Source organism: Gallinula chloropus, assembly GCF_964237585.1.
Source record: "Gallinula chloropus genome assembly, chromosome: 1".
Lineage (NCBI taxonomy): Eukaryota > Metazoa > Chordata > Aves > Gruiformes > Rallidae > Gallinula > Gallinula chloropus.
Genome location: NC_140085.1, coordinates 167808343 through 167834474, shown reverse-complemented (window position 1 = coordinate 167834474; position 26132 = coordinate 167808343). Strand labels below are relative to the sequence as shown.

At 43.1% G+C, this 26132-nt stretch overlaps 1 protein-coding gene across 1 annotated transcript in view; it reads left to right on the top strand.

The window, feature by feature from the left end:
* Positions 1–493: 493 nt before the first annotated feature.
* The window catches only part of SLAIN1 (SLAIN motif family member 1), a gene marked incomplete at both ends in the record, with an annotated part of 51977 nt that continues 26338 nt past the window's right edge, over positions 494–26132 (top strand). Inside the window, 2 exons of the mRNA XM_084272406.1 lie at positions 494–984; positions 4181–4320. Coding sequence (XP_084128532.1) covers positions 494–984; positions 4181–4320 — 631 coding nt within the window. The remainder of the gene's footprint in view (positions 985–4180; positions 4321–26132) is intronic.

Here is a 26132-nt window from a genome sequence, read left to right as displayed (position 1 = left end):
TAATTACAACCCTGACACCACCAGGCTCTAATTACACGGCTGACGAGAGGAGCGGCGTCCTGGGCCGGATCCAACCCGCGGGTGGGGTGAGGGGAAGGCACCTTTGTTTAAAGACCCTCACCGCAGCCAGACCCCCCCTCCCAGTCCTTGGGGCTACCTGCAGAGGTCCCCGCCGAGGCGGCCCCCCGCCGCCCTTCCTCTGGGCGGATGGCGGGGGAGCCAGGCGGCTCTTTGTTCCCGCCGAGTGCGTGTGCGCGGCGCTCCGGCTGCCGGAGTGGGAGGGGATCCCACCCGCGTCCTCCTCGCCGCTGACGGGAGGCGCAAGAGCAGCGGCGGAGCGGGGAGGGGGGTGGTGGGCAGCGCAGCACCGGGCCCCCAGCGCGGCGAGCGGCGCTCCCCTGCGCTCCCGCCTCCCCGCCGCCCGCGGGGGCCGGGCGCTGCCCTCCGGCGGCGCGGCGGAGCAGGTGCCGGCGGCGGCGGGCCGGCAGGCAGGATGGAGGCTGCCTTGCTGAAGCCGGCGATGATGGCGGAGGTGAAAGGGAGCGGCGCCGGCCCCTCCGTCAGCGCCGAGCTGGAGGTGAAGAAGCTGCAGGAGCTGGTGCGGAAGCTGGAGAAGCAAAACGAGCAGCTCCGGAGCCGCGCCGCTGCCGCCGCGGTGGCCGCCGGCCCGCCCAGCCCGCACCTGCTGCTGGCTCCGCCGCCGGCCCCCGGCGGGCTGCGACCCGCCAGCCCTCCCTGCGCGGCGGGCGGCGGCGGGGCCGCGTCGTGCATGCCCAGCCCGATGCCCACCCTGCTGTGTGCCGCCGCGCTGGGCCCGCCGGAGCCCCTCGCCTATTTCAAGCCGTCGCTCGGCCTGCCGGCGGCCGACGGCGGGGGGCAGGAAGTCGGCGGCGGCGGCGGTCCGGGGGCGGCGGCCACGGTGCTGGACGAGGTGGCGGTGTTGGACCTGGAGGATGGCTGCTGCGGACAGGACGAGGATACATGGTACATGCGGCTCGGCCCTGCCCTGCCCCGCCCCGGCTGTGCCCCCCCAGACCCAGGTGCTGGTGGCCCCGCGGCCCCTGGCCGGGCCGGGGGCGCCCGCAGCCCTCCGCGGCGCTCAGATGCCCTCCAGGCTTTGATTAGCACGAGCCCCCACATCCCCTTCGTCTCGTTCTGCTTAAACTTAAATCTATCTCTTTTTTTTTAAGGAATTATTTATATTTTTCTCCTAAAACGTGTTGTCACTGCGGTTATCCCTGCCGACGGAAGGGGCCCGTGTCCGGGATGGGGGTTCAGGTGGAGCTTTTACCACCCCCAGTCGCGCCCTCGGCAGGGTATTCGCGCTCCCTTTTCCCCTTGGAGGTAGATCGCCTCTCGCTAATTTCGGGTCTCAGCCTAGTTTCAGCCTCCTGTTTACATAAGGAATTAAACGTAGCGGAATTGTGCCGGGGAAAGCCTTTATCTGAGCAGCGCTGCCTCCCCGTCCTAAAATCTCTGCCCAATTGTCTCCCGTCTTCAGGGATTTGGGAGGGCTTTTGTCTTTTAGACATTGATCTAAATGGTTGTTTGTGTATCTTAAGCGCCCGTGTAGCTCCGAAAGGCACGGCTGGCTGCTAGTAAATTGAATAAAGCAGAAATGAATAGCGATTGAATAACGCAGAGAATAAAATCGACCTAGAGGAATGATTACGCTCACTTAAAAACAGATAGGGGGGGAAATTACAGGCTGAAGCTATAAATAAGTGAGCCTGGTGCTTCAAAACTTGCCTTGGCGATGTGGACGAACATCGTAGGGAGGATTCAAGCCCTGCTGGAATACCATGGAAATCATTGGCTGTGTAATCATGTAAAACATAATTGATGCTCAGTTGTTTTAGATGTTAAATGTATTTCATAAAATATATATTACTGTTTTAAAATAGCTGAAGTATCTGTCAAAGCTTCAGTGCGGTTTTTGTGTGCTTAAATCGAGCTGAATTTACGTCAGCTGAGCATAAAATACAGGATAATGCAGCTGAGGTGCATTTAAGCATCCTTATTCTAGGTAGCAGAGGAAGGGTTTGAAAATTAATCTGAACATTAGAAATGTTTCTTGAATGTTGTTTGTGTCTACTTTGTGATGTAAATAATACCATGCTGCAGTTTTGGAAAATTGCTTTTGATTATCATCAGCAAATTGTATGAGAATTTTTGTCAGTGTTGTTTCATTGTCAGTGCAGGGCTGTTTTGGAGGTGTCAGTCCAGCCTTGAGTCAAATTTTGCCTTCATCTTAACTTTCTTTCACATGAAGAATTACAGAATTTGTTTGATCCTGTCCTGTTAAACTGTTTTCCCTGTTTATGCTTCAGGGCAGTACAAAGACTGGGTTATTTTATGTGCCTCAGTAGTGTTTCCTATTTGATTTACCCTCTGGAAGCAATCCTAAATGCATTTTGGGGGGCCAGAATTTACCTTCAAGTCCCACCCCTATGTGTCCACAGGAAGAATTTTGTGACAGGGATTTATTAACAGATTTATTCCACTACAAGTGAGTTGTTTTAGCTGTTGAGCGTTTTTAGTTCAAGGCTAAACCTCCATCGTTGTCCATGAAAGGTCAGCTGTGTGATGCTTCAGGATTTTTGCTAATGTCAGTCTTGAAAGCAAGCTGCTCTCCAGAAAGCAAAAGACCAGTGTGTATCCTGGTTGTCGATGAGTAATCTTAGGCCTATAAATACCTCCAGTGGGGTGGTTTTGGTGCAGTTACACACACCAAAGGAAAAAAAAAAAGCATCTTTGCAGACAAACCTCTTTTTACTGTTCAGCTTTTTACACAAAAAACATCTGATCACTGAGAATCCATCAGTCAGATGTGCTGCTTTTGAAGCACTTCTGCAGGTTAACAGGAAAGCTGAAAGCTTTCTTCCTTTCTTTTTTTCTTTTGGAGTTTCTCAGTATCGCTTCTTAAATGTGTAGCTGGTCACCACAGGGAGCCAGGAGGAATGAGCTCTCTCCTCAGAGAGTTGATCTCTGCTAGCGCTGCCAGGAGAGACAGCAGTCGCAGCAAGGGCTTGTGAGCTGGACAGAGCCTGCCTATTGACTTCACTGGGGAGAAACCAAACTCTTGAGCAGACCTTGGAGAGCAAACAGTTGGGCAGCTGCTCAGCCAAAACCCTGAAGGTGCAAGGCAGCTACCTGTTAGCAATCCCTTGAGGAGCCCTGTCTTATTTTGTTTTAGGGCTTTTTTTTGTTCTTGCCTTCTGCACCCTGCCGTGTGCGAGGCAGGATTCCTTTGTACTACTTGGAGTGTTTCGCTGGTGCCTGACAACGCACCTCTGCCTGTCTGCAGCCCCGTCAATCAGATGTGGACAGGCCAAGGAGCGGTGAGCCATCTCCGGTGGCCAAGAATAGTTCCCTGCCCGGGAGATCTGCACTCTCCCAGGTTAACCAGAGTCTGCTTGTGTCTGCTAATCCCTAAGGACGCAACAGCAACAACACAGAGCCCAGCTTCAAGACTTTTTCCATGAAATCTGCTTTGATACTTGACTTCTGAATGTGCTTGACTGCCTGAGAATAACATACACGCCAGCTTTTCCTGCAGATTTCTTTTTTTCTTCTGGAATTTAATATTGAAATTGGACTTGCATTGTTTCCCAGCACAAGTTTTCTAATCCTTAAAAATCTGACTTGTGTGACATTTGGTTCACCATGGGGAAGATCCTGTCTAAGAAAATCAAATTATAGTCAACACTCTGACACCTATATTAAATTCCTATAGGTAGGAACGGAATAGGTAACAGTGAAATTGTGGTTTAAATGTAAAAATCATATATACTGAAATTATCTAATGTCCAGTACAGGTAAATATGAAGGGGAAAACGGACAGCTGCTTTGGTGTGTGTACAGCACTTAATTAACTCAGAGTTTGGGGAGGGTTAAAATTCAGACTGTGGTAATGATGGGACATAAGATTTTTATTAAAAGTCTAGAACTCTGATTTGACATGTCAAACCTGTAGAGTTCATGTTTTGCCACCTACTTTTCTGAGGAGGGAAGAAAAAGGTTAATGTAAACTCTTCTACTTCATAATACCACTTATTAGAATATTGTATTGTGGGGCTTTGCACTCTTATAAATTCTTTGTGAGCAGGAAATTTAGAGTACAGAAGTAAACTTCTGAGTATTGCATACCTTCCTGATACTTGTGTGTGTTTTGGTTAAGGTTGTATGTCTTGCCTACCAAGACACTCACTCCTCAAGAGAAATCACTGAGCCCTCTGCAGTGGTGCAGGCGTGTTCTGGATCATCCAAGCCCTGAGATAGAGGCTGCAAAACGTTCCCTATGCTTTAGATTGGAACAAGGTAACTTTTATTATTTTTTTAAATTTATTTACTACTTAGTAGCCATTTTTGGTCTGACATTTCACTTGTGTTTGGTGTTTATCCACAATTTAGCAAGCTTTGCAAATGGCAGATGTGTGGTTTGTTCCTGTGTACACAAGTCTTCCTCCACTACATAAATGCTGAAATTGTTTGAATATTTTTTCTGATCATGGATTTTTAAGTAATCTCCTTCGTTACCCTTTTCTTCCCCTGCATAACTTGTGGTTTTTAAACTTGGCAGTTTTCATCCATTGCTTAAAATAGTGGACCTTCTGGCAAGAAAACCTTGATGCTTACTTTACTGTTGGTATCTCTGTTGAAATGCGTGTTGTTTTTGTGGCTTTTTTTGTAAAGCCAAAATTATCCCAGTGCTATAAATTTTTAAAGACATTATTTGTCCACACCTAATGTAGTGTCAGGACTTTGCTAAGTACAGGACGGACCAAGAAGAGCTGTATCTTGACTGCTAGCACTGCTTTTGTGGGTTCTTAGTAGTCTCAAGTGCTGGGATCAATCTGATGGCTGTTCGGTGCCAACTGAACTTGTAGAGTTATATCTCCATGTGTTGAATTCTGCTCTAAATAAACAATCAGATGGCATTTATTCTTACCTCTTTTTTTTACCATCTAGGGTGCACTTAAGGTTGTAGGAAATATTGAAAATGATTGAGGTGGGATATTTTCTTAAGGTTTATAAGTTAGCAGGAAAGAAGCAGCAAATAAACAATGTAGGAAGATGACAGTAGAAGGAAATAAAGCTAATTACAGTATGAGCATATGGCTGCATTAGCTAGCTACAGCCATCATTAAAAGAGATTGAGTGTGTTCCTGTATGCTTTGGAGGATATGGGTAGCTGTGGATTAGTCTTATCCAAAACCAGGTATTTAACCGAATCCGTGTCTGAAGACATCTGTCTCCTTGCGTTGACTATAAAAGATCCTACAGTGATTATTGTCTTAGCAGTACATAGCTGAGCTTGTTTACCTAAAGTTAAGGGGACTGAACTGAGGTTTCTATGTTGGTAATGGTCTCACCTGCCTTTAGGGTGGAATTGAGCTTGCAATTTGGACACCTGACTTCAGGCCTGCTTGACATGTCCATGCTTTGTCCATAGAGTCAGGAACCTGGGGAGTAGCTTGGGTGATGAGGTCTAAGTGTTGGCCTTGGGATGAAGTCAGTGGCTCTCTTGAGTCCACTGACAGTAAAGGGTGTTTGGCACTCACCTACAGTCTAGTCAATGTGAAGGTATGCCTGTGTGGTATAGGGCATCTTAGTCTGGAGCTGAATTCCGATATAGAGACTCAATTTAGATTGCCCCACACAGGCATCTGGTGCCATTTGAGGTGACCTCACTTGTGCCAGCTGACTTCCAGCTTCCACTGAGGGTGGATACAGCCCTTCCATAAGTCCTGTGCCTTATGTGCCATTCCTTTGATGCTACCATGGTCTTCCAAGGACCTTTCACATGGGCCAGTGCATCTAGATATGGCTAACTGAATGAAGTTCATAGTGTGAATGCAGAAAGAAGTAAGCAGAGTGTGTGACCCTTACAAGGTATTATTTGCATTTGATAGGCAATAAAGACATTAAAAAGCCAAATCTACTGTTTCAGATTTAAATAGCTCTGTCTATCAATTCAGTCTCTCTCTGTGCTGAAGTCACAGAGAGTGACATATGCCATGGAGAGTTATGTTGACAATGAGTTGCTTTGAACTGTATGTTCTGCTCGTGGTGATGAGTTCATGAATTTCATAGGCTTTATAGAAAGTTTCTGAGAAATTCTATTCCATACATACTGCTCCCATAATGAGCTTTATATCCAAGGAGGGAATGGACTCATGTTTCCACTGCAGCGAATCTATGCTAAAATTGGTTAGACTCAATTAACTTGCGTATTTCTAAAAGCTCTATTTTTATCACCCATACCTGTACAAATAATATATAATAGGCAAAGGTCATATTTCTTACCCTGTCAATGGTAAGAAGGAATGCCTTTCAGTAGAAGTTTGGTTTTGTACAAGTTGGTTTCACAATGTTTTTTTTCCTCAGTTTTGAAACCAGATGTGAGATTTTTGTAAGAACTCAATAATGCTGTTTTAAAATACTTTCAAAGCTTCCTTAATGTGACTTTCCTGGGTTTTGTTTTGCAATCCCCTCTTGGTAAATATACACAAGTAAATAGGTGCATGTAATTTTGAAAGGACTCAGTAAGAAGGGTGTTCTTCTTGTCTGGTAATAAGGTTGAACAGTGTTTTCCTGTCTTTAGCCATATGTTATGAAAGGGCATTTTTAGAGGGCTTTCGAAATCTAGTCGTGGTTTTTCTGATTTGCAGTGAATCAGTGGTAACACTGATGTAGATGAGAAATACTAGATGTGTAGTCAAAAAACATTTAGAATGTATCAATCTGTGACTTCTGAAATGGCTTATAAGTAGAATTTGCTTAGTGATTTTTGTCCATGGTGCATTAGCCAAAAATTAATCCAGTTTAAATTGTCATAGCACTTTAGGCACTGTAGTGTGCACAGAAATAAAAAGCAGTAAAAATTGATTTTTGTCTGCAAAGTCAGCATATCTGAGTGAGTGCATGCAGAGGGGAGAGCTGTGAGCCAAAAGTAGTTAACATTTTTGTCAGGCTGTTTTTGTGTGTTTTAACTATATACTGTTCTCTTTTATGACTCTTTTTTTCTTCAGTCTGGGCTCATTTATTCCTGCTCATGTAATTTTTCTTACTACATGGTACCCTTATTTTGATAAAAGTATTCATTAGGATAGCTTAGAGCAAGACAACACGATTGTCCTGGTTCTGGCCAGGCCAGAGTCAACCTTCCCAAGCACCCAGCCCAGGTGAGCTGAGTCAGCCCAGGTTATTTACCACACCTGACAGCACTTACCTGTAAAAAGGGGCTGGCTGGGGAGGGGTGCTCCTGGGTACCTCCAGAGCAGTTTGAGTGTGGCTGGAGTGTAAGGTTGGTCCTTGCATTGTGGAGCACACTGTGTTATCACCAGGTATGAATGTAATTTGTGATGGGCTGTTATTGTTCCCCTTGCACAGTGCTTTTGTCAGTAAACTGTCCTTATCCCAACCCACAGAGGCTCTGTTTCGCTCTCTTCCCAGAGTCAGCAAACCTCTGGTGCTCAGCCTGTGGCTGGGGCTGAACCACCACAATGATACAGTGGCTACTGTCTTTCAGGCTGGAGAGTCACTCTAATGGTTGCTAGCTTCCTTCTCACCTTGTGCTCACCAGCCTGTTTCTTTTCCAGTGAAAAATGCCTGGTTTAAGGATTTCATTGTGGAAGCAATGTTTCATCTTGGCATAAATCTTTAAGGTTAGAAGCAAAGTGTTGGTCTGCAGAAGGTGGTTCTTCTGTGAACCACTGTGAGAACTTGGACAAGCTCCATGCTGTTTCTGAAGTCTACCAACTAAGTATATAAGTTCTGTCTTGTCTAATGAACTAGGTTTATTACAAGCCCGCTTTCTGTGGATTAGGCATGCTAGCTTTAAGGAGGATGAGAGTTAAATGTAACCTTCTAAGATAAGATCTTTGCTTGGAATTGTTCCTGTTTTCCATGAGCAATTCTATTGTTGAGGTAAAATCTGGTTTGTGGTTTGGTTTTGGTTTGGTTTGTTGGATTTTTTCATTTTTGTTTTTTTTTACTCTGTGACATACCTGGATCACTTTCTTTTACTCCCCCATCATCTTTTGTTTGAAACCTTCCTGGTTTGGTTTGTTTACAGCAGGTCTCAATCTACTGTAGGGTCAGTTTCCTCTCCCTTTGGTTTTTAATCTTGTGGTCTATTTCATTTCTTTAGATTCATTCAGATCAACAGGGCCCGCATCACAGTCTTAACAGTATGACAGATTATTATGTATTTTCTTGGGAGTACTTGGAGATGTTGGGACACACTAGTTTTAAGTTCAGCAAACAGAGAGATGGGCTGTGTAAACTGCCTTGCTCATGCAGATAAGTATGACTCCCCTGAAATCAATGGTATGTTGATTGAAATGCTGGCTGAAGATACCTTATATAGCTTCACTTCTGTAGAATGCTGTGGAGCAGGCGGGTGGATAAACTGAGGAGTTAAGAGGATTAGAGAGGAGTCATTCTGTAGGAGCTCAGCTTTTATGCAGGGCTTGGAGAATACCTCATCCAATTCAGCTTTCCAGACAGAAAACTCCCCGTTTTTGGAGAATATGAAGTATTGGCTAGATTCAGAGCTTGACTTGGATGAGTTTCACTCAGAAACACTGCTCCAGATGTTTAAGAAGAGCGGGTATCAGAAATCTGTAGGTTTTGCAATTGGCAGCAGTAATTTGTAGTTTTAAGATTAAACTCTGCTTCATTTCTTAAAATGAGCAATGTGCTTCAGGATGTCGTCTGTGGATGACAGGTGATGTTGTGAAACAGATCCATTATAGTTTCTCTTCAATTGCTTGTGACTTCACAAAATCTAAGAATCTCATCAGTGAAACACTAGCTTTTATTGTGCTGAATCCCAGTGTCACATGTCAGTTAAGTTTGATGTCCAAACTTTTAACATATCATAGAATCATGGAATGGTCTGGAAGGGACCCCAAGGATCATAGAGTTCCAAACACCCCTCCACAGGCAGAGCCACCAACCTCCAGGCCTGGATCTACACACGGTTGCCCAGGGCCCCATCCAACCTGGCCTTGAACACCTCTAGGGACGGGGCATCCACCACCTCTCTGGGCAGCCCGTCCCAGCACCTCACCACTCTCTCTGTAAAAAACTGCCCCCTAATATCTAATATAAACCTTCCCTCCTTTAGCTTTAGCCCATTCCCCCTTGTCCTGCCATTGTCTACCCTTTTAAAATGTTGATTCCCCTCCTGTTTGTATGTTCCCTTCAGGTACTGGAAGGCTGCAATGGGGTCCCCCCGCAGCCTTCTCTTCCCCAAGCTGAGCAAGCTCCGCTCCCTCAGCCTCTCGTCATAGAGGAGGTGCTCCAGCCCTCTAATCATCTTTGTGGCCTCCTCTGAACCCTCTCCAACAGTTCCACATCTTTCTTGTATTGGGGGCCCCCAGATCTGGACACAGTACTCCAGATGGGGCCTCACGAGGGGAGAGTAGAGAGGGACAATCACCTCCCTGTCCCTGCTGGCCACTCCTCTTCTGATGGAGCCCAGAATACCATTGGCCTTGCGAGCTGCAAGAGCACACTGCTGGCTCATGTTAAGTTTCTCATCCACCGGAACCCCCAGGTCCTTCTCACTAAGCTCTTCTCCCAGTCTGTATATATATCTGAGATTCCTCCAGCCCAAGTGCAAGACCTTACTCTTTGTTGTGTTGAACCTCATTAGGTTCACCCAGGCCCACCTTTCCAGCCTGTCAAGATCCCTCTGGATGGCTTCCTTTCCTTCTATTGTGTCAACCACACCACTCAGCTTGGTGTCGTCCACAAACTTGCTGAGGGTGCACTCAATTCCATCATCGATGTCATTGATAAAGATGTTAAAGAGCACCGGTCCAAAGACAGACCCCTGGGGGACACCGCTTGTTACTAGCCTCCACCTGAGCATAGAGCCATTAACTATGACCTTTTGTCTGCGTCCCTTTAACCAGTTTCTTATCCACTGAATGGTCCACCCATCAAATCTACATCCCTACAATTTAGAGATAAGGATGTGATGGGGGACTGTGTCAAAGGTCTTTCACGAGTCCAGGTAGATGACATTGGTCACCTTCCCATTATGCGCTGATGCTGTTGCTTCATCACAAAAGGTTACCAGATTGGTAATATATGCAGAAGAAAAGCTTGAGGGGGGGGGGGTTGTGGGATGTGAGGGAGACAGATAGTTTGACAGTACTGTATTCTTTTTACCTGTTAAAAAAAAAAAATCTTATAGGTGGTAGGGCCCCAGGCAGACGTTGTGTTTACCTGGATGTGAAATTCGATACTTAGAGGCCCAATTTGCTTCCTTCTTCCCAAGGATTCATGGTGAAGTCTGGAGTCTTTATGATATCAAAGACATTTCATCAACTAAGATTTGCTGTCATAGGGAACTTTGACAGTATAGCCTGTTAACAGCAGAAGCAAACGGAAGATGCTGTAAGTGGATGAAAGCTTTTATTTTCTGTGCTTGAGCTGCATCCGGTGCTGCACCCAGTGCAGGGTGGGATTTTTTATTAATATCATTCTAAAATAGGTTTAACTTTATTTGCTGTCCATTGATGCATCAGAGATGTATGCTGTAGCACTCAGGATTAATAAGATTTAATACAGCTTTCTCATCCTTGTTTTTCATATGTAATGGAGATTAAAGTTTTATGTCGGCTGCGTTGGGAGTAGCAAATGATAACGTGCTGAAGCTTGCAGATTGGATTGTTGTTTTCTTCGTAAATAATACAATTTCTAAAGCTCTAGAAGGAAGGAAAGAAGTGGCACAGCTGACTTGGTTTATTTTTGTGTGTGTTTCTGATAATAAAAGGTGATGGCCAACTGTAACTCCTATCAGCATCTGAGCACCTTTCAGGGACCATGACATCTCAGAGGACAAGGGTGCATAGCTGTCTTCTCCCTGCCTACAAGCTTAGTGCTCTGCACCCACAAATACGTGCACAGGAGTTACTTTCTGTTAGATTTCATTTATTGGATGTAACCTCTTGTTACAGCCACATAATTCTGAGCAGTTGTTAGAGGGTTTGCAAATGCTGGTATCCCTGGGTTTTCCAGCACGTTTGCTGAGGATGATTTCTATATTTGGTTTTGATATTCTACTTGGGAAGCACGAGCTTGCATTTCAGAGTATTTCTCTCCGCCACTGGAACATTTCGACTCTGCAAGTACACTTGAAGATAGGAGTGTTTGGATGAGAACACTTAGGGCAACAACTGCATAGAAGATCAGACACTTCACTCAGCGTTAATTTCAGATATCCTTTGCCTTTTTAACATGAGTTTTAGATGTGACTTCTACTTGTTATTAAATTATTATATGCACACTGTGTAATAATTTTATTTCCTATTTGAAAATTGATTGTTGTGCAGTTCATAATTAATACTTTCTTAGAAATGATTCCTAGCTGTCTTTTGTAATTCCAAGGAGTAGCTGTTGGTAGGGAGGTGGTGTTAGATCTTGTGTCAGTTGAGAAGATACCTGTCCCATTTTAGAATGTAAGTGTTCTATTAATCCGTGCTGGCTACTGAGCTGGGATTACTAGCCTACCACAAGTGGTTAAACAGCTATAAACACTGTCAAGTTTTACACGAGGATTTCAGTAGGTTTATGTAAAATAAGAATTATTTATGCTTGCAATACAGGCTCAAAGTCTATAAGGTAGCGTTTGTCTAAGAGCAGTAGTAGTAGCATCAACCCTGATAGTAAACAATAAAAATAAAGGCACAGTTAGTATAATCCGTCTGAGTACTGATCACAGGTTTTGTCTCCAAAGTGAGCAACTGTTTTCATGGATACAAATTAAAAACAAACTTAGGTTTTTTATTAATAGACCTGGAGACAGTTGAAAGCATACTTTCTGAAGAGATTTTTCTATGGAAAAGAGGATCACTTCAAAATGGGGTTGTTCTGGAAACTGCTATTTCATTTTTGCTTCTGATGGCCTGTGCGTTTTGCTCACTGTTTGCTGGTCCCTACATCATTGTTACAGCTTTTGTCTTACATTCTGACTTTCTTTCACTGCCTGTTCTTGATGTCTGTGGAAGGAAGGTGGGAATAACATTTTAGCATGTAGATGAGCCTCCTGTGTGGTATATGGAGGTAGCACTGAGTTTTTACTAAAGTGATGTTTATTTCTGTGTTTTCACTTTCAGGGAGCACTTTGGTTCTCTCTTTCATAGTGCTGTGTCTTTTGGGAAGTTTTTAAGACTGTTTTATGCTGTGGCCCCTGAGGATCTTTTGATTGGTTACTTCTGGGATATAGCCCACAGTCCTGTAAATATGCCAACCAGTCTTTCTCTGTGGCATCTGACCTCACTAAAAAAGTTGGCTATCCGCATTTACTTTACCAAATACTCCATATCCAGTGTGTGTATCTTCCTATTCTGTAGAAATATTTCCACCAGTAATATTTTTTTTTGCCTAGGGATCATGTAATAATTCTTGTACCAAAATTAAACTTTCTTGACTCTACTTGATAGTGAAATGTAGTTAGTAATCTCAAATTTGAGTACTTGTGAGGCACAGGCATTGACAGATTTGCTCATCTTTGTTGCAAGACAGAGGAGAACTTAGTACAAAGATATGCAGGAGTTTTTAAAAATCAATTTTCCTAATTTTATTTCTAAGATGAGTTATATTTGTAAAAATTATAATTAAATAAGGTGTTTTCTTACAGAATATTCACTTGGGGGGGTCACAAAGCCATTCTTAAAGTCTTTGAAGGTGCCTTGATCAAACACTGTAATTGAATGCTTAATTAAAAGCTTCACAGTTCTGAGAAGACTGAGGGAGAAGAGTAGTGCAACTCTGCCTGCAGAACTAAAAATCGCTTTTCTCAGCTAAAAAAGCTGAAGCCTAGGTAAATCTTGTTTTGAAAGGTATTTGCAGCAATTTAAAGACTACGTTTTTACTAATTCTAAGGAATCCTAATAAAGTAAGCAGAAAAATACACTTCAATATGTTCTTGAATATTTTATGATATAGGCATTTGGCTAAGATGTTATGGGAAACTGGTATGGGGTAGCAATTGATTTTAAAATTACATTGAGCTGATAGCTTAGACATTATTTCTTTATTCACTGTTTTATTATTTTATTTTGCTGTGTTGCTGTAATTAAAAAATCATGTAGACTAAGGTCCAAGAGGTGTACTGGATCACATTGTGTGGTGGAATCTGGTCCCTGTTACCACTTCTACAATGTAAAGTACCTGCAAGCTGAGGTGAGGCTGTACCCACCTTGTCATACCAGAGAAAATTATGCAATAACATCACTTTGGGATAGCTTTTTCTTGAAGGCAGAAGCATGGAAGTACAGCTTACGGCAGAGCATACTCAGCTCTGTGCCCCTCAGCTGCAGAGGGGCATTGCAAATGCATTCTGACTTGGAACAAGTAAATTTTGGCACCTTTTGAAAAGGAGGCCAGCTGCTTTTGTACTCCCTTGTCTTTATTATGTAGCACAGTTTGGTTTATCTTGCTTGTTGATCTTAATTTAGGGCGAGATGACTTGTGCCTTGAAGTGCACATTTCTAAAGTGGTTGCACATCGTGTTAATGGTGACAGACCTTGGTGAAGGTGTCCTTATGTAGTCAGGTAAGTTCCACTGTAACCCTACCAGTCAATTGCAAATTCTTAAGACTTAGAGTTATTTGCCACTTGATGTATTTGTGGGTTTTGGCTTAAGTCAATTCTTTTTCTTCATAACATGTCTTAAACCCTTGTAAGGGTGCAGGGAAGGATTTTGTGACCTGTAGTGTGTGGGTGATAGCAACTTAGTCATCTGTTGTGTTGATGCCTGCAGATAGAGAGTACTGGGCTCAGCATCCCAACATGTTAAGGTCCTTTCTTCCTAGAAGTCCACTGTGTCCTTTAAGTAGCTCTGCAAAACACTAGCAAATCTTCTTGATGTTCTTTGTTCCTCCTTCCCAACCCTTAGGAAAGGCAAGGGAATGATATGTAGGCCAGCATGAAATAGGCTGGATGGAGTGGTGGAGATAGTCACTGCTTCAGCCTGTTCCTCTGTGGTCTCACGAGTCTTATGTTTTTGTCACTTCTGCTCCACGTGCTGCAGTCACGTAGCCAGCATTAGAAGTGCCTCATGGCTGTTCCTTAATGTCTTTTGAAATGCTGGGTGTGAAGTACTTCACTGTAACTACAAGTGGATCTTTATTTAAAAATGAAAATAAATATCAGCTTGTAAGTAGGCACGTATGTTCTTGTTGTGTTGGACTTAGCCCAAAAAAGATTTTGTTATTTTTGGCCTATGTGGGTGCTGATAAGTCTGAGATATTTACTTGGAAAAAACGAAATGAGGTTTCTGTAGAGGCTTGAAGAATCATCTCAAACTTTGTTCTAAGCCCGTTTCTGTTTGCCGTGGACATGAGAGGTTCAGGTGGTGGAAATGCTTAAATGATACTTTAGAGTGCTTTTTGTCCTCAATAATAAGTGGGCAGAAGGATCTTGCAGAAGCATAATAATTGTATTGATGGTGCTTCTGTAACTTGTGTGCTTTGACTTGAGCTATTCTCGTGCTTTCCTTGTTGTGCTGTGCCCTTGGGTGATGTCACACTCCTCCCCTCTCTGCCAGGTCATACATGTGTTATCTACATTGCCCCTTTGTTAAATCTTGTACGGTTCCTACTGCAGCCCAGGTACCTATGGGGAGGTACTCTTCTCAGGATGTCTGAAATCATCCCACAGTAGCTTAAATTTAGGAATGTGTTGTGGGTTACTGCCAGGACAAATCAGTCTTTTTCTAGGGAGTGTGAAGAGCCTAGTCTTTTTAGGCTAAAAATTATCATTGCAGAAGCCCTGATGCCCTTGACGGTAATGATAATGGTATGTGTATCCAACATCTCTGTCACTTTACTCTTAGTTGATGTTCAACCTTAATTCTACATGAAGATATCTATTCTGAATATGGGATTATATTGGATGGTTACTTAATTTCTCTATCATAACTTTTCTTCTAGACTTTGATTATTCCCCCCATTTGACCTTTTAAAAGTATGAAAAAAAAATTTAAAGGAGTTTGGGTTTTTTTTTCCTTTGAAGGGTTTTGTCTGTTTTCTCTGCTTTCAGTAATGATTTTAACACTTTCTCTTAATAAGCACATGACAGTGGCACCTGCTATATTTATCCAAAAAGCCACAGGGGTCCTGGAGGGTAGTGCTGCTTTTGACCTCATTTTTTCAGCCTTTTAGCTTTTCCAGTCTGATTGAATATATTGTGCAAAGTAAAAGGAGTGTGGAGTCCTGGAACAGGCTGTCAGTCAGAACCCGTAGACAGCTCCCTTGCAAAACTGTCCTGCTAGAGGTTTAACCTGTGAGTAAAGGATGGCAGGTGGGTATAGTTGTAGGGGAAGCTGTAAATATGTTTATGGGTATTTCTTCAGTGTGGGGGAAATTTGGAACTAATCAGTAAGGTTAGGAAGAAAAGGGTTAATGTTTGCACTAATCTTTTTCACGTTATGATAAATGATCAAGGAAGTTGTATCCCAGAAGACACACATATTTGGAATCTACCAGATATGTAATAATTATCCTGCACCGTTAAGAAAAAGGTGGGAAATTGTCCTTCTGTGAGCCTGTCATTTACAGAACAGGTTCCATACCTGTTATGTTTACGTCTGCAGATGGTAATACACAAAAAAAATAAATGTATGTGACCAGAAACTTTAAATTTAGGAAATGTAATTAGCTATATTTTTTCTTGCAGCCACCTGTTCTCCTTAGCAAAAAAAAAAAATGTATTTGATTTAGATTGTTACTAATGTATCTGGTTAGCAGTATAGTACATGCCTACATAGGAGAACTGTCATATATCATGTATAGCAAGTAGAAATTAAGTTCTCTTTTTATTAACTGTAGCAAAACCTAAGCTACCTCCTCAGTAATGTACTAACAACTAGCTAACAGTGCTTTTTGGTTTTCCTCTAGTCCTATGAATAGAGTATGTCCTGTTGAGGTTTAGGTTGAGCATTAGGAAGAGGTTCTTCACTGAGAAGATGGTCGGGCATTGGCACAGGCTCCCCAGGGAAGTGGTCACAGCACCCAGCTTGACTGAGGTCAAGAAGTGTCTGGGCAATGCCCCCAGCAACATGCTCTGACTTGGCTGGCCCTGTGTGGAGCCAGGAGCTGGACTCCATGATCCTTACGGGTCCCTTCCAACTGGAGATGTTCCATGATCCTATGAGTAGGATGTCTTTAGTAGAAGAGCGTGAGAGCACCTGGTGTAGTAGCTGAGCTCTGATCTGCAAGGGGGTTGCACTAATACCTGTTTGTTAAATCAAGGAGAGAAGAGTTAAGTGGCCTTCCTTCTCATCCTCCAGGAATCCTCTAAGCATGGACTCGCAGAGTGAAAGTACTAAGGTACCCTGCATCTCTGTTTAGTTAATGGCAGCTGAGCCCTTCTTGAAATCTATATAAAGAAATCTGGTTTATTCCTTTAAGAAATAATTTCAACATGTTTTTAAAAAGAAAATTTTGTTTATGCTGTAGTTCAATGTCTGCCCTAATAATCATATATTTGTGAAGGGATTTAGTGAATGTGATTTTATTATTTGATTTTTTTTCTTCTGGAATGGCACTTTCTACTGTTGTCTCCTCCAGTCTTTTATTCAGCTCCTGAGACCAAAGTTGCAGAAAGGGCAGCCTGTCCAGCTGAGTTCTGTGGGGCTGCTGTGGTTGCAGTGACTCAGCTCTGGCACTGTGAATGCACAGGAAGATAAAAACAAGGGCACTGATGGTCTTAGACCTTGCAGTACAAAGACTGAAGAGATCACAAAGGACCTGTTGTTCTCGAAGGGATGAAAACAGCACTTTGAAGAGTGGACACACTGCTATCATTGGGGTTTTAAAACTGCTTTTGGCTGATTAAACTGGAGATGTCCAACATACAGTTGCAAGAGATTAGTGAGATTTTTATCTCTGCACAAAGAAACCCTATTAGGTTAACTGCTTTTGAAAACAGGCCTCCTTCTTAGGCTGAAGTTAAAATACATGACACCTGTACTTGTTTTGCTATGTAGAAAGTAGTTTACTGGAAAGCTTCTCATATTCTTAGTAGCCTTGAAGGATATGTTTGTATACAGAGCATACCCAGGCACACAGAAGAACTCGCCCCTTGATGTGCTATCAGAACATAAGTAGACTGTAAGAGTTGATCTTGTCATATAACCCATCATAAACAGCCTAGCTCAAATATATCCACACACAGTCATGAAATGCTGTCTGGGGGATACACATCTCTCTATCTGTGGCTTGGATCTAACTTGAATGGATGTCATGACTCCTTGTATTTCAACTTTCAGGTCACATCTCCTGTAGTTAGCATACATGCATCTGTTTCTGTGTGTTAAGCATGCTGTAAGTGCTTTCAGGATGAGGTTTATAAAAAGAGGAGAGTTAAATTTGAACACTGAAAACTGGCTGAGCTGAATACAGACCACAAAGTGTATTAAAGATGGAGGAGGTGCTGCATTTTGCAAAACATTCTTCCACCATCTCTTCCCTCGTCTGGCTAAAATTCAGTTTGGTTTCTGTACCATAGCTTTTGCAAGGGTTTTCAGTCATTCAACAAAATGAATTTCCAGCCTTCACTTAAGCTGTGATAAACTGAAGGGGCAGACACGGATCTCTTTTTGGTGAGCAGCAATATACCTGAGGGAACAGTATGAAACTGCAACAGGGGAGGCTTAGGTTGGATGTTAGGAAGAGGCTCTTTACTGAGAGGGGGGACCAGGCACTGGCACATGCTACCCAGGAAAGTGGTCACAGCACCCAGCTTGACTGAGTTCAGGAAATGTCAGCCCCATGCTCTGACTTGGCTGGTACTGTGTGGAACCAGGAGTTGGACTTGATACTTACGGGTCCCTTCCAACTCTGGATATTCTAGGATTTTAGGAGTCTGAGTTCTGTGACAGCAGGCCTTTCACTGCTGTAAAATTACCTGAGGCAAGAATCAAATGAAGTGTCTCCAATCTTATAGTAGGAGTAGAGGTAACTAAATAAATACAATTTTTAAAATGGTGTTGTGTTATAATCCTTGATAATCCTTTGTAATTACATTGCATGTACCAGATAGAAGTAGTAGAAAACTTAGAGTAGTAAAAATGTAGTAGGAAAAACTTGTTAATCCAAAACATATTGAAATAATTGAAATTTTTTTAATTTACTTGTGGCTTGACCATTGTCTTTTGTAGCTTCTTAAGGTGTTTCACCTACTAATAGTATGCTTTTGGGGATAAATGCCAAATAACTTTGAGAGAATTCTTCTGCTTTATATTTGTTAAATATGATCAGCTGAGATTTACTATTGTTGTTATTTATTTCCACATAACACCTCAGCGTTCCTCTGAATGCGCATTACAGGGCTATATGTGGTATTCTTGCCATTGTACAAGTCTTGGGAAGGTCAGGTCTGTACTGGAGACTTAAATGTAGTTTTGTTCATCAAGAATGTGAAAAGATGTGAATGTGTCCTGCTTTGGCAGAAGTTCACAGAATCACAGAATTGTAGGGGTTGGAAGGGACCTTGAGAGATCATCGGGTCCAACCCCCCTGCCAAAGCAGCTCCCTAGGACATATCGCACAGGGAGGCGTCCAGACGGGTCTTGAATATCTCCAGAGATGGAGACTCCACCACCTCCCTGGGCAGCCTGTCCCAGGGCTCTGTCACCCTCACTGTGAAAAAGTTCTTCCACATGTTGGTGCGGAACTTCCTGTGCTCCAACTTGCAGCCATTGCCCCTTGTCCTGTCCCCACAGAGCACTGAAAAGAGGCTGGGTATTTCCCTTGTGTCCCACACTTAAGATACCTATAAACATTGATCAGATCACCCCTTAGTGTTCTTTCAAGGCTGAACAGCCCCAGTTCATTCAGCCTTTCCTAATGGGGAAGATGCTCTTGGCCCTTTATCATCTTTGTAGCTCTCTACTGGACTCTTTCCAAGAGAACCCTGTCTTTTTTTTTTTTTTTTTTATACCGGGGAGCCAAGAACTGGATACAGTACACTAGAAGTTCCTGAGAGAGATACATATGTGTATGTGTATATATAATTGTTGACCATTGGCATAAAGAACAATTTCCCTTGGTGGTATAAGAGCCATTACTACTTCTACTGTATTATATTGGCAAAATATCCCTGCACTCACCTGATTTACATGGTCTCTAATTCAAGATGATACCCAAAAAAGATAACTCTAAGCATTAGTTCAAGAAGTAATCTGACAGAGAGCTGTCCAAAAATGAATTTGCTTACCACCTTTTTCTGCAACTGGAAATGAATTGTCACTGCCCCATGTGACTTGTACACAGGTGGATGTGTCAGCTGTGTGAGCAGGGGACATGAAACTGCTTCTCCTTTCCCTTAGATGTTGAGGCAAATGCCACCCATAAGGCACAGAGCTGGGTGTCTGGGGAAGAGGAGGACCTGTAAGAAGAGCCACATACCCAGTATGTGTACCAGATGGATTACTAGCTTGAAAGCCTGCTCCTGAATAATAGATAACCATGTCCAAAGGAGTGGCAAGCCAGATTTCTCTTATGTCAGCTTTACCACCAGATACTTTTTAGGATGATGAAGTGCTTACTTAAGTGCACAGATTTACGATCATGGACCCACATTACGAGCAAAGCAACCCCCCCTCCCCAATATGCATTATTAAGCTGATATATGATGCTAGGTTTCTCTCTTCATTGATCCAGAATCTTGGCTAGTGAGGCTGGTGATGAGTTAGAGGGCTCAGCATGTCACAGGGGATGCAGATGTGCCCGGGAAGGTTTGTAGAGCTGCAGCTCCCCAGCTCCTTTCTGTAAAGAGGATTGCACAGTCTATTGAAATAAAAACTCTGGGAACTGCTTGCGCTCTCAAGGTAAAATAACCAGTCCTTGTGTGTTGGTATTGGGACAGCTAGTGCTGTTGCTGGGGTACAGGGAATTTCTGTCTCCTGTCTTGGTTAAGGCAGTTGAGTTAGCATTTTTGTTTAAGATCTCGACTAGATTATGGGCCTGGCTGTGGACTTTAAACTTTCTTTGCTTCTTTAAAGCAGACCTGAAACTTGGTGACATAATGACACATTTTATACAGAAATAGGCAATGTTACCTGTGTATGTTCTGGTCAGAGCTGTATAGCAGTATGTAACCTCTGCACTGGAACAGCATGTGAAATACACACTGTGAACCACCTGATTTCAGGTGGGGTTGCCATGGCTATCTCTTCCCACCTCCACAAGCATGTGTCACTGATCCCATTACGGTCAAAGGCACCTCTCTGAGAGGTGATGGTGGATTTGAGTCAGAGAAAACAGATTTAGGTTCTCTTTCTGTGTGTGATGATGCCATGCTTCACAGAACTGTGATTATTAACACACTAGTTACCAAGCTGCTAGTCACCAGCACTTTACTGTGCCAGAGCTGCATCCTGGGCAAGTATCTTTGAGGATGCTGCAAGTGAATTATGGAGGCTGCAGAGGTGATTTCTGTAGCTCTGTATTCCTTGCTGCAGCTTAACTGCAGGCATTTCCATGACTCCTTCAGACCTAGAGAGAATGTGCCATGCTGCTCTGCAGAGCAAATATCCACTGGATTGAAGTGGTATGAGTTACGTGGCAGACAGAGGTGGTCAAGGCTCACCAAGCAGCAGGCAGTGGAGAGCCGTTCCAAGACACACACTGTATGTTTACTATTTCTCAGACCTGGGAGATGCTTCAGAGACAGCATTTAAAGAAAAAGACAAAAGGATATTTTTCAGTTCAAAACTTAGCTGGTTATACTATTTCTGGAGTATTGGGATAAGCAGAGATTTACATCAATGCTGAGTGATTGCAAAACATGCTTTTCACAGTACTCTCTGGGATTTTGCTGTATCACACTGACACTGAAATATCAACAAAGCCATTACTAAAGTTAATGAACTCAGGAAGGAAAGGAAGGTTGAGATGACTTTCACAATGCTTATGCAATGAGTATGATGTCTCTGACTTTGCTTATGATGATGTTACTGAATATGAATGTTTCTTCCACAATGGTAACATTAAAGTGCACATAATCAATGGTAGACCAGTGAACTACATCACAAATCATGCCAACCAAAATGCTTTGCCTTTGGATTAGCAATGTTAAGCAGGTAGTGAGTACAATGTGATTGATGCTGATCTGTGTGATAACTTTGGACTCAGCTGTGCTTAAATGTAGTGCTTTGCTGTGCTGTAGACTGCAATAGCAATATCTGCGTGAAGGTGTCTGTTTCACATTAGAGGAGTGAAGCCACCACTCATAAATTAGGGCAGTGTGGAGCTTTCTGCAAGGTTATTTGCACTGAGACCAGATGGCTTATACCCACCAGCCAGGGTGCAGCTAGCTGCTTGTGAGGCTATGCTGATTGTAGAAGATTGATTCATTTCTTGCCACAGCCCTGCCTTTCTCTAGGTAGATGTGCTAGGTTCCTCAGAGCTTCTTCAGGGCTCTTGGACATTGCTCTGCTGTATGGTTATAAACAACACTTAAAGTCTGTTGTGGATCCACCAGACTTGGCATAAGATCTTAAATTGCTGTGGTTCAGTCTTGGTTTCATCCCTTCACACAGGAGTGTAACCTGCTTTCTCTTTAGCAGGGATGTATGTCATCGTCTAAATTCGTTTGTGCCTAGAGGAATTGCTGCCCCTTTCAGATCTGTGAGCTGATTAGATGGGGACTTCCTTGTTCATCTCTGTTTGTAAGTGCTGGGTGAGCTTAACCACAGACCTCACGTTACAGCCAGAACAGGCTGAGGCAGGAGGTCTATCCAGTTGGCGTGCAAAAGTTGGAAGGTGATATTTCTGTGGCCTTATGTGCATTGTCTGCACATCCTGGTGATAGGTCTTTCTTTAGCCTTTGAGTGACCTTGTAAGGTGGTTACCTTTTTGTTCCCTGTTTCATTATTAATTGTTTTAAAATGCCATGGAAGTGCTGAGGTTTTTGCTCTGTGCTCTGTATGTAAGTAAACAATTAGTGTCACGCTTCAAGTTCACCTTGCCTGCCTTCAGACAAATTGTGGAGACTGTTCTCTGATGAGTATTTCTTTAGGAGGTTGTGGTGGCTTTGGCAGCCCCACCCTCCAGCTGCTGTTTTCTGCTTCTCCCTCTCTCCTATAAATGCCCTGGTACAGCCAGGCTCCAGCAGACTAGTAAAGGGGACTGAGGAACTCATTCTTAGGTAAAAAAATAAATTAACAAAATGGTCTTTTTAATGCAGGTCAGATAATTGATCTGATTTAGCATGAATTCTTGCAAGGATGGTTGTATTTGCTGGTACGGTGTACCAGTACAACTGAGAGGATGTTGCAGGGAGGACTGGGGGATTTTTTTTTACAGAGAGAGTGGTGAGGTGCTGGAACAGGCTGACCAGGGAGGTGGTGGATGCCCCATCCCTGGAGGTGTTCAAGTCCAGTTTGGATGAGGTCCTGGGCAGCCTTGTGTAGCTCCAGGCCTGGAGGTTGGTGTCCCTGCCTGTGGCAGGGGGGTGGGAGCGCTATGATCCTGGGGGTCCCTTCCAACCCAGACTATTCTATGATTCTATGATGCAAGCATTGCAGTGTGCTAGTGCTGTGAAAGACTCATCTTTTTCCATTGCATAGAAACAGGGAAAAATGAATGTGGCCTCTGAAATCTGTTTTTAAGCTCTGTTTATTGTTCTCTGTAATGAATGCTGTCAGAGGGAGTTTGGTTTGAATGTATGCAGAGATCTGTATCCGAGCCAGTGACACTGGGCTGCCTTTGTAGGCAGCGCAAACAGGCACAGCTCGCATCCTTTTGAAGTGGAGGTGAGGTAAATTGTGCCCCATCCTTTTTCTTTGGAGTATGTTGTATATTGCATCCCCTGGTGACTCTCAATCATCCGTGTCTAAACATAGGAGTGTCTTTATTGTGTCTGTACACAGGTTCCTGCTTCCAAATGTGCTATAAATAGGTACTAGAAGAAAGAATACAGACAAATAGCATCCATGCCTCACCGACACCCTCCCAGATGTATTTCCAATTCATAGACTGACTGACCAAATGTAAACTCAGATTGAAATGGTATTTACTAATCTTTGGATTCTTCTTCTGTGAATTTCTGTAGTCTCTCCATGTAAATTTTTGTATTCACAGTGCCCTTTGGTAAGAATTCCTTGGTTTGGAAGGGTCCTAGTTCTTTATATGAAGGCTCACAAAATTAACAGGGGCAAATCCTCTCCATAATAAATGAAATGCTAGCAGTTTGGCAGAAGGATCTGGGGCTATGTATTCTGTTTCAGGTTACCTCGTGCAGTAGTAATACAGGAGAGAGAATCTTCTGCTCAGAAGGATGTATCTTATGTCAAATTTCAAGCTAGCTGAAATGTGAGTGTAAGCTCGTGGGGTCTGGTTAAGAATCTACCAGATGGAATAAAAATACATTAGAGTGGCAGATCTATTTGCTGAGTATGGGAGATCAGGGAAGGCAACATGCCTAGGACTTAATACTTTGCCTTTTTTGAGAAATTGGACTTGCTGGTGAACAAAGTTTGGCTGTTACCTCTTCTCTGAAAAGCTACTTTTGGATTTCTGCATGCAGGGGGTGGGTTCTGCACGCAGACAAAAAGCAAACGCTGAGACAGGTATATGTTACGAAGCCTCTGTGCTTGTCTGTCTCTGTAGCTGTTTGATTAAAAGTTTTCATTAAAATAAAGAGGCAAGTTAAAAAACAAACCAAACTGAAACATAAAACCCCAAAAACATAAATCCCAACCCTCCAAAGCATAAGGTGCAGTGTCCTTATTTTTTTTGTAGTTTTATAGAAGGTAGCTCGTACCTCTCGATGCCATTTCCTTTCTGGTCTTTTGAATGTCAGAAAATCACTTTTATGACAAAGTTGGGTCAGAGAATGGTGACTAGAGGCCTCTGCCCTTTAGCACACTGCAGTGTGGTCATTTTTTCTGGTGTGTGATGTGCCTGAAGACAGTTTACAGGTCACCCTTCCACTGAGTTACGTTGAAGTAGAGTAGTTGTGCATCTCTCTCCCTGCTCACGCTGATCGGTCATCATTGGCACAGCTGGAATATGTCAAAGTGAATCATTCCTGAATCTTGCTTGGATTTAAATTTTTGGCACCAATTGCTGCATGCCAAACACTGCTGCTGATTGCATTGCTTTGCTGTGCTAGCTGAAAGTCCTAGAAACTACTACAATTTGGATAGGCTTTCTGATTGTACCTTTAAAAGAGGCCTGTGGGCTTTTTTGCTGGGGCAGCTCTTGAGGTATATTAGTTTTTGCAATTCTATATATTTTGACAGTTGTATACCAATACATACTAACTGAACTGTTTTCTCATTCTACACTAATATTAGATCCTTTTATATAATTTTTCTAAAAGGACTTGCTTTATGTGAATGGCTTTAATATGAAAGAGGACAGACGTAGATTAGATATAAGGAAGAGATTCTTCCCTGTGAGGGTTGTGATGCACTGCCTGGAGAAGCTGTGGACATCCCCTCCCTGGCAGTGCTCAAGGCCAGGTAGGATGGTGCCCTGGGCAACCTGGTGTAATGGAGGATATCCCTGCCCACAGCAGGGGGTTAGGGCTATTGAGGTCCTTTCCAACCGAAACCGTGCTGTGATTCTATGAATTGAGAAACACTTATTCAGGTACTCCCAATCCTCAACATACTCTTAAAACTAACATTATTTTGGGGTTTCCCTAGGCACAGGGGAAAGTGGGTAATCTTTGATAATTTTCTCAGTTTCTCCTAATTTGTTACTCTGTCCAAACTGTAATGCCCATTGTTTTAATTGGATATTTGAAGCAGAGCTTGTTTGCTATTTATTAAAGCAGTACAATTTAGTTTTTGGTCTATGTGGCAATTCTGTATATGGACTCTTAAAACCATTGTGAAAACTTACGAATGTTGTAGAGGAAATTACATTCTTGCAGAAGATAATCAAGTGAAGGCATTCATTGCTGTATAGTTTCTCACTAGCTGAACTATGTTAAGAGCTTGAGAAACTGTAGGTTTTTGTGTTGGAGACCAAAGAAAGATGTTGGTGTCTGTCTGTTCAGATGTTGTCTATGGAGGTTCAAGGGTAAGGATGTGTGCTGGGTTGTATTTTGGAGACCACTATTGACAGATTTCTGAAAGGAGTCTCCTTGTGCAGTCAACACTTCATGGATTTCTCTCTGTTATGTTGCAGCTGGAAGAGAGGGGATGCTTTGTCTTTCTTGATCAAGAAATCAAGGGACAGAAACAGCCAACAAGCTCCAAGAGCATTTTGTGACCTGGATATGGCAGTGCAGGGAAATTATTTCAGGCAGTAACAGATTCAATGTGACTGAAAGTGTCCATTAAACATATGAAATGTAACTGTGCTGATGGCAAAATTTCTACTGTTACCTGGATGGCTGAGGGAACTGCTGTGGTTAGGAAACAGCGTGTGCTGGAACTAGCTCTTGAGATGACCACAGCTGACGGCAGTGGGAGGCTGGAATGGGGAGTGTGCAGCTTGAATAGTTGAGACATTCACTGTACAATAGGGTTGAGTGAGATGGGAGTATGTACGTGCTCCAGACTAGCTTCCAGTTTTACAGGTACAGCTCAGTGCTCTTACAGTTACTAGAGCTGAAAACACTGCTGTCTTTGGCCCTGAACTTGTAATCTTGTAACTAATAAAAATGCAAAATTTTTAAGAAACTAAGTTTTTAGAACTTCTAATTGCAAAGAAAAGCTTTAGAGCACTGGGTTCAAATAAACTCTGGTAGATGTTATAGTCCTCTTTTGATCACAGGAGCTGAATGCCTCACCCTGTGGAGCAGACCTGAGCATATCGTACATACTTCTGAGGTCCGTGTGCTTGAGAGCTAGTGATGTACTTGAAAGGCAATATCTACTTAGGATCTGCTTTGAAGACTTAGCTACCTGCAGATCTGTTCTGATGTGGTGGCACCACAGTTTTGGTTTCACACCTCTCTCTTACCTCAGACTGCTTCAGGTTCTTAGAGCAGTGCTGGGGTTTCCAGGGACCTAAATAAATCTCTTCAGACTGGTGAGCAAGAGTCCACATTTCCTGCTGCTTGAGCAACTGTCCCAACAATCACACTGTCCCACGTGCAGTGGGACAACTTCCCACTCCCCTTCCTCCGGCTATCTTTTCAAA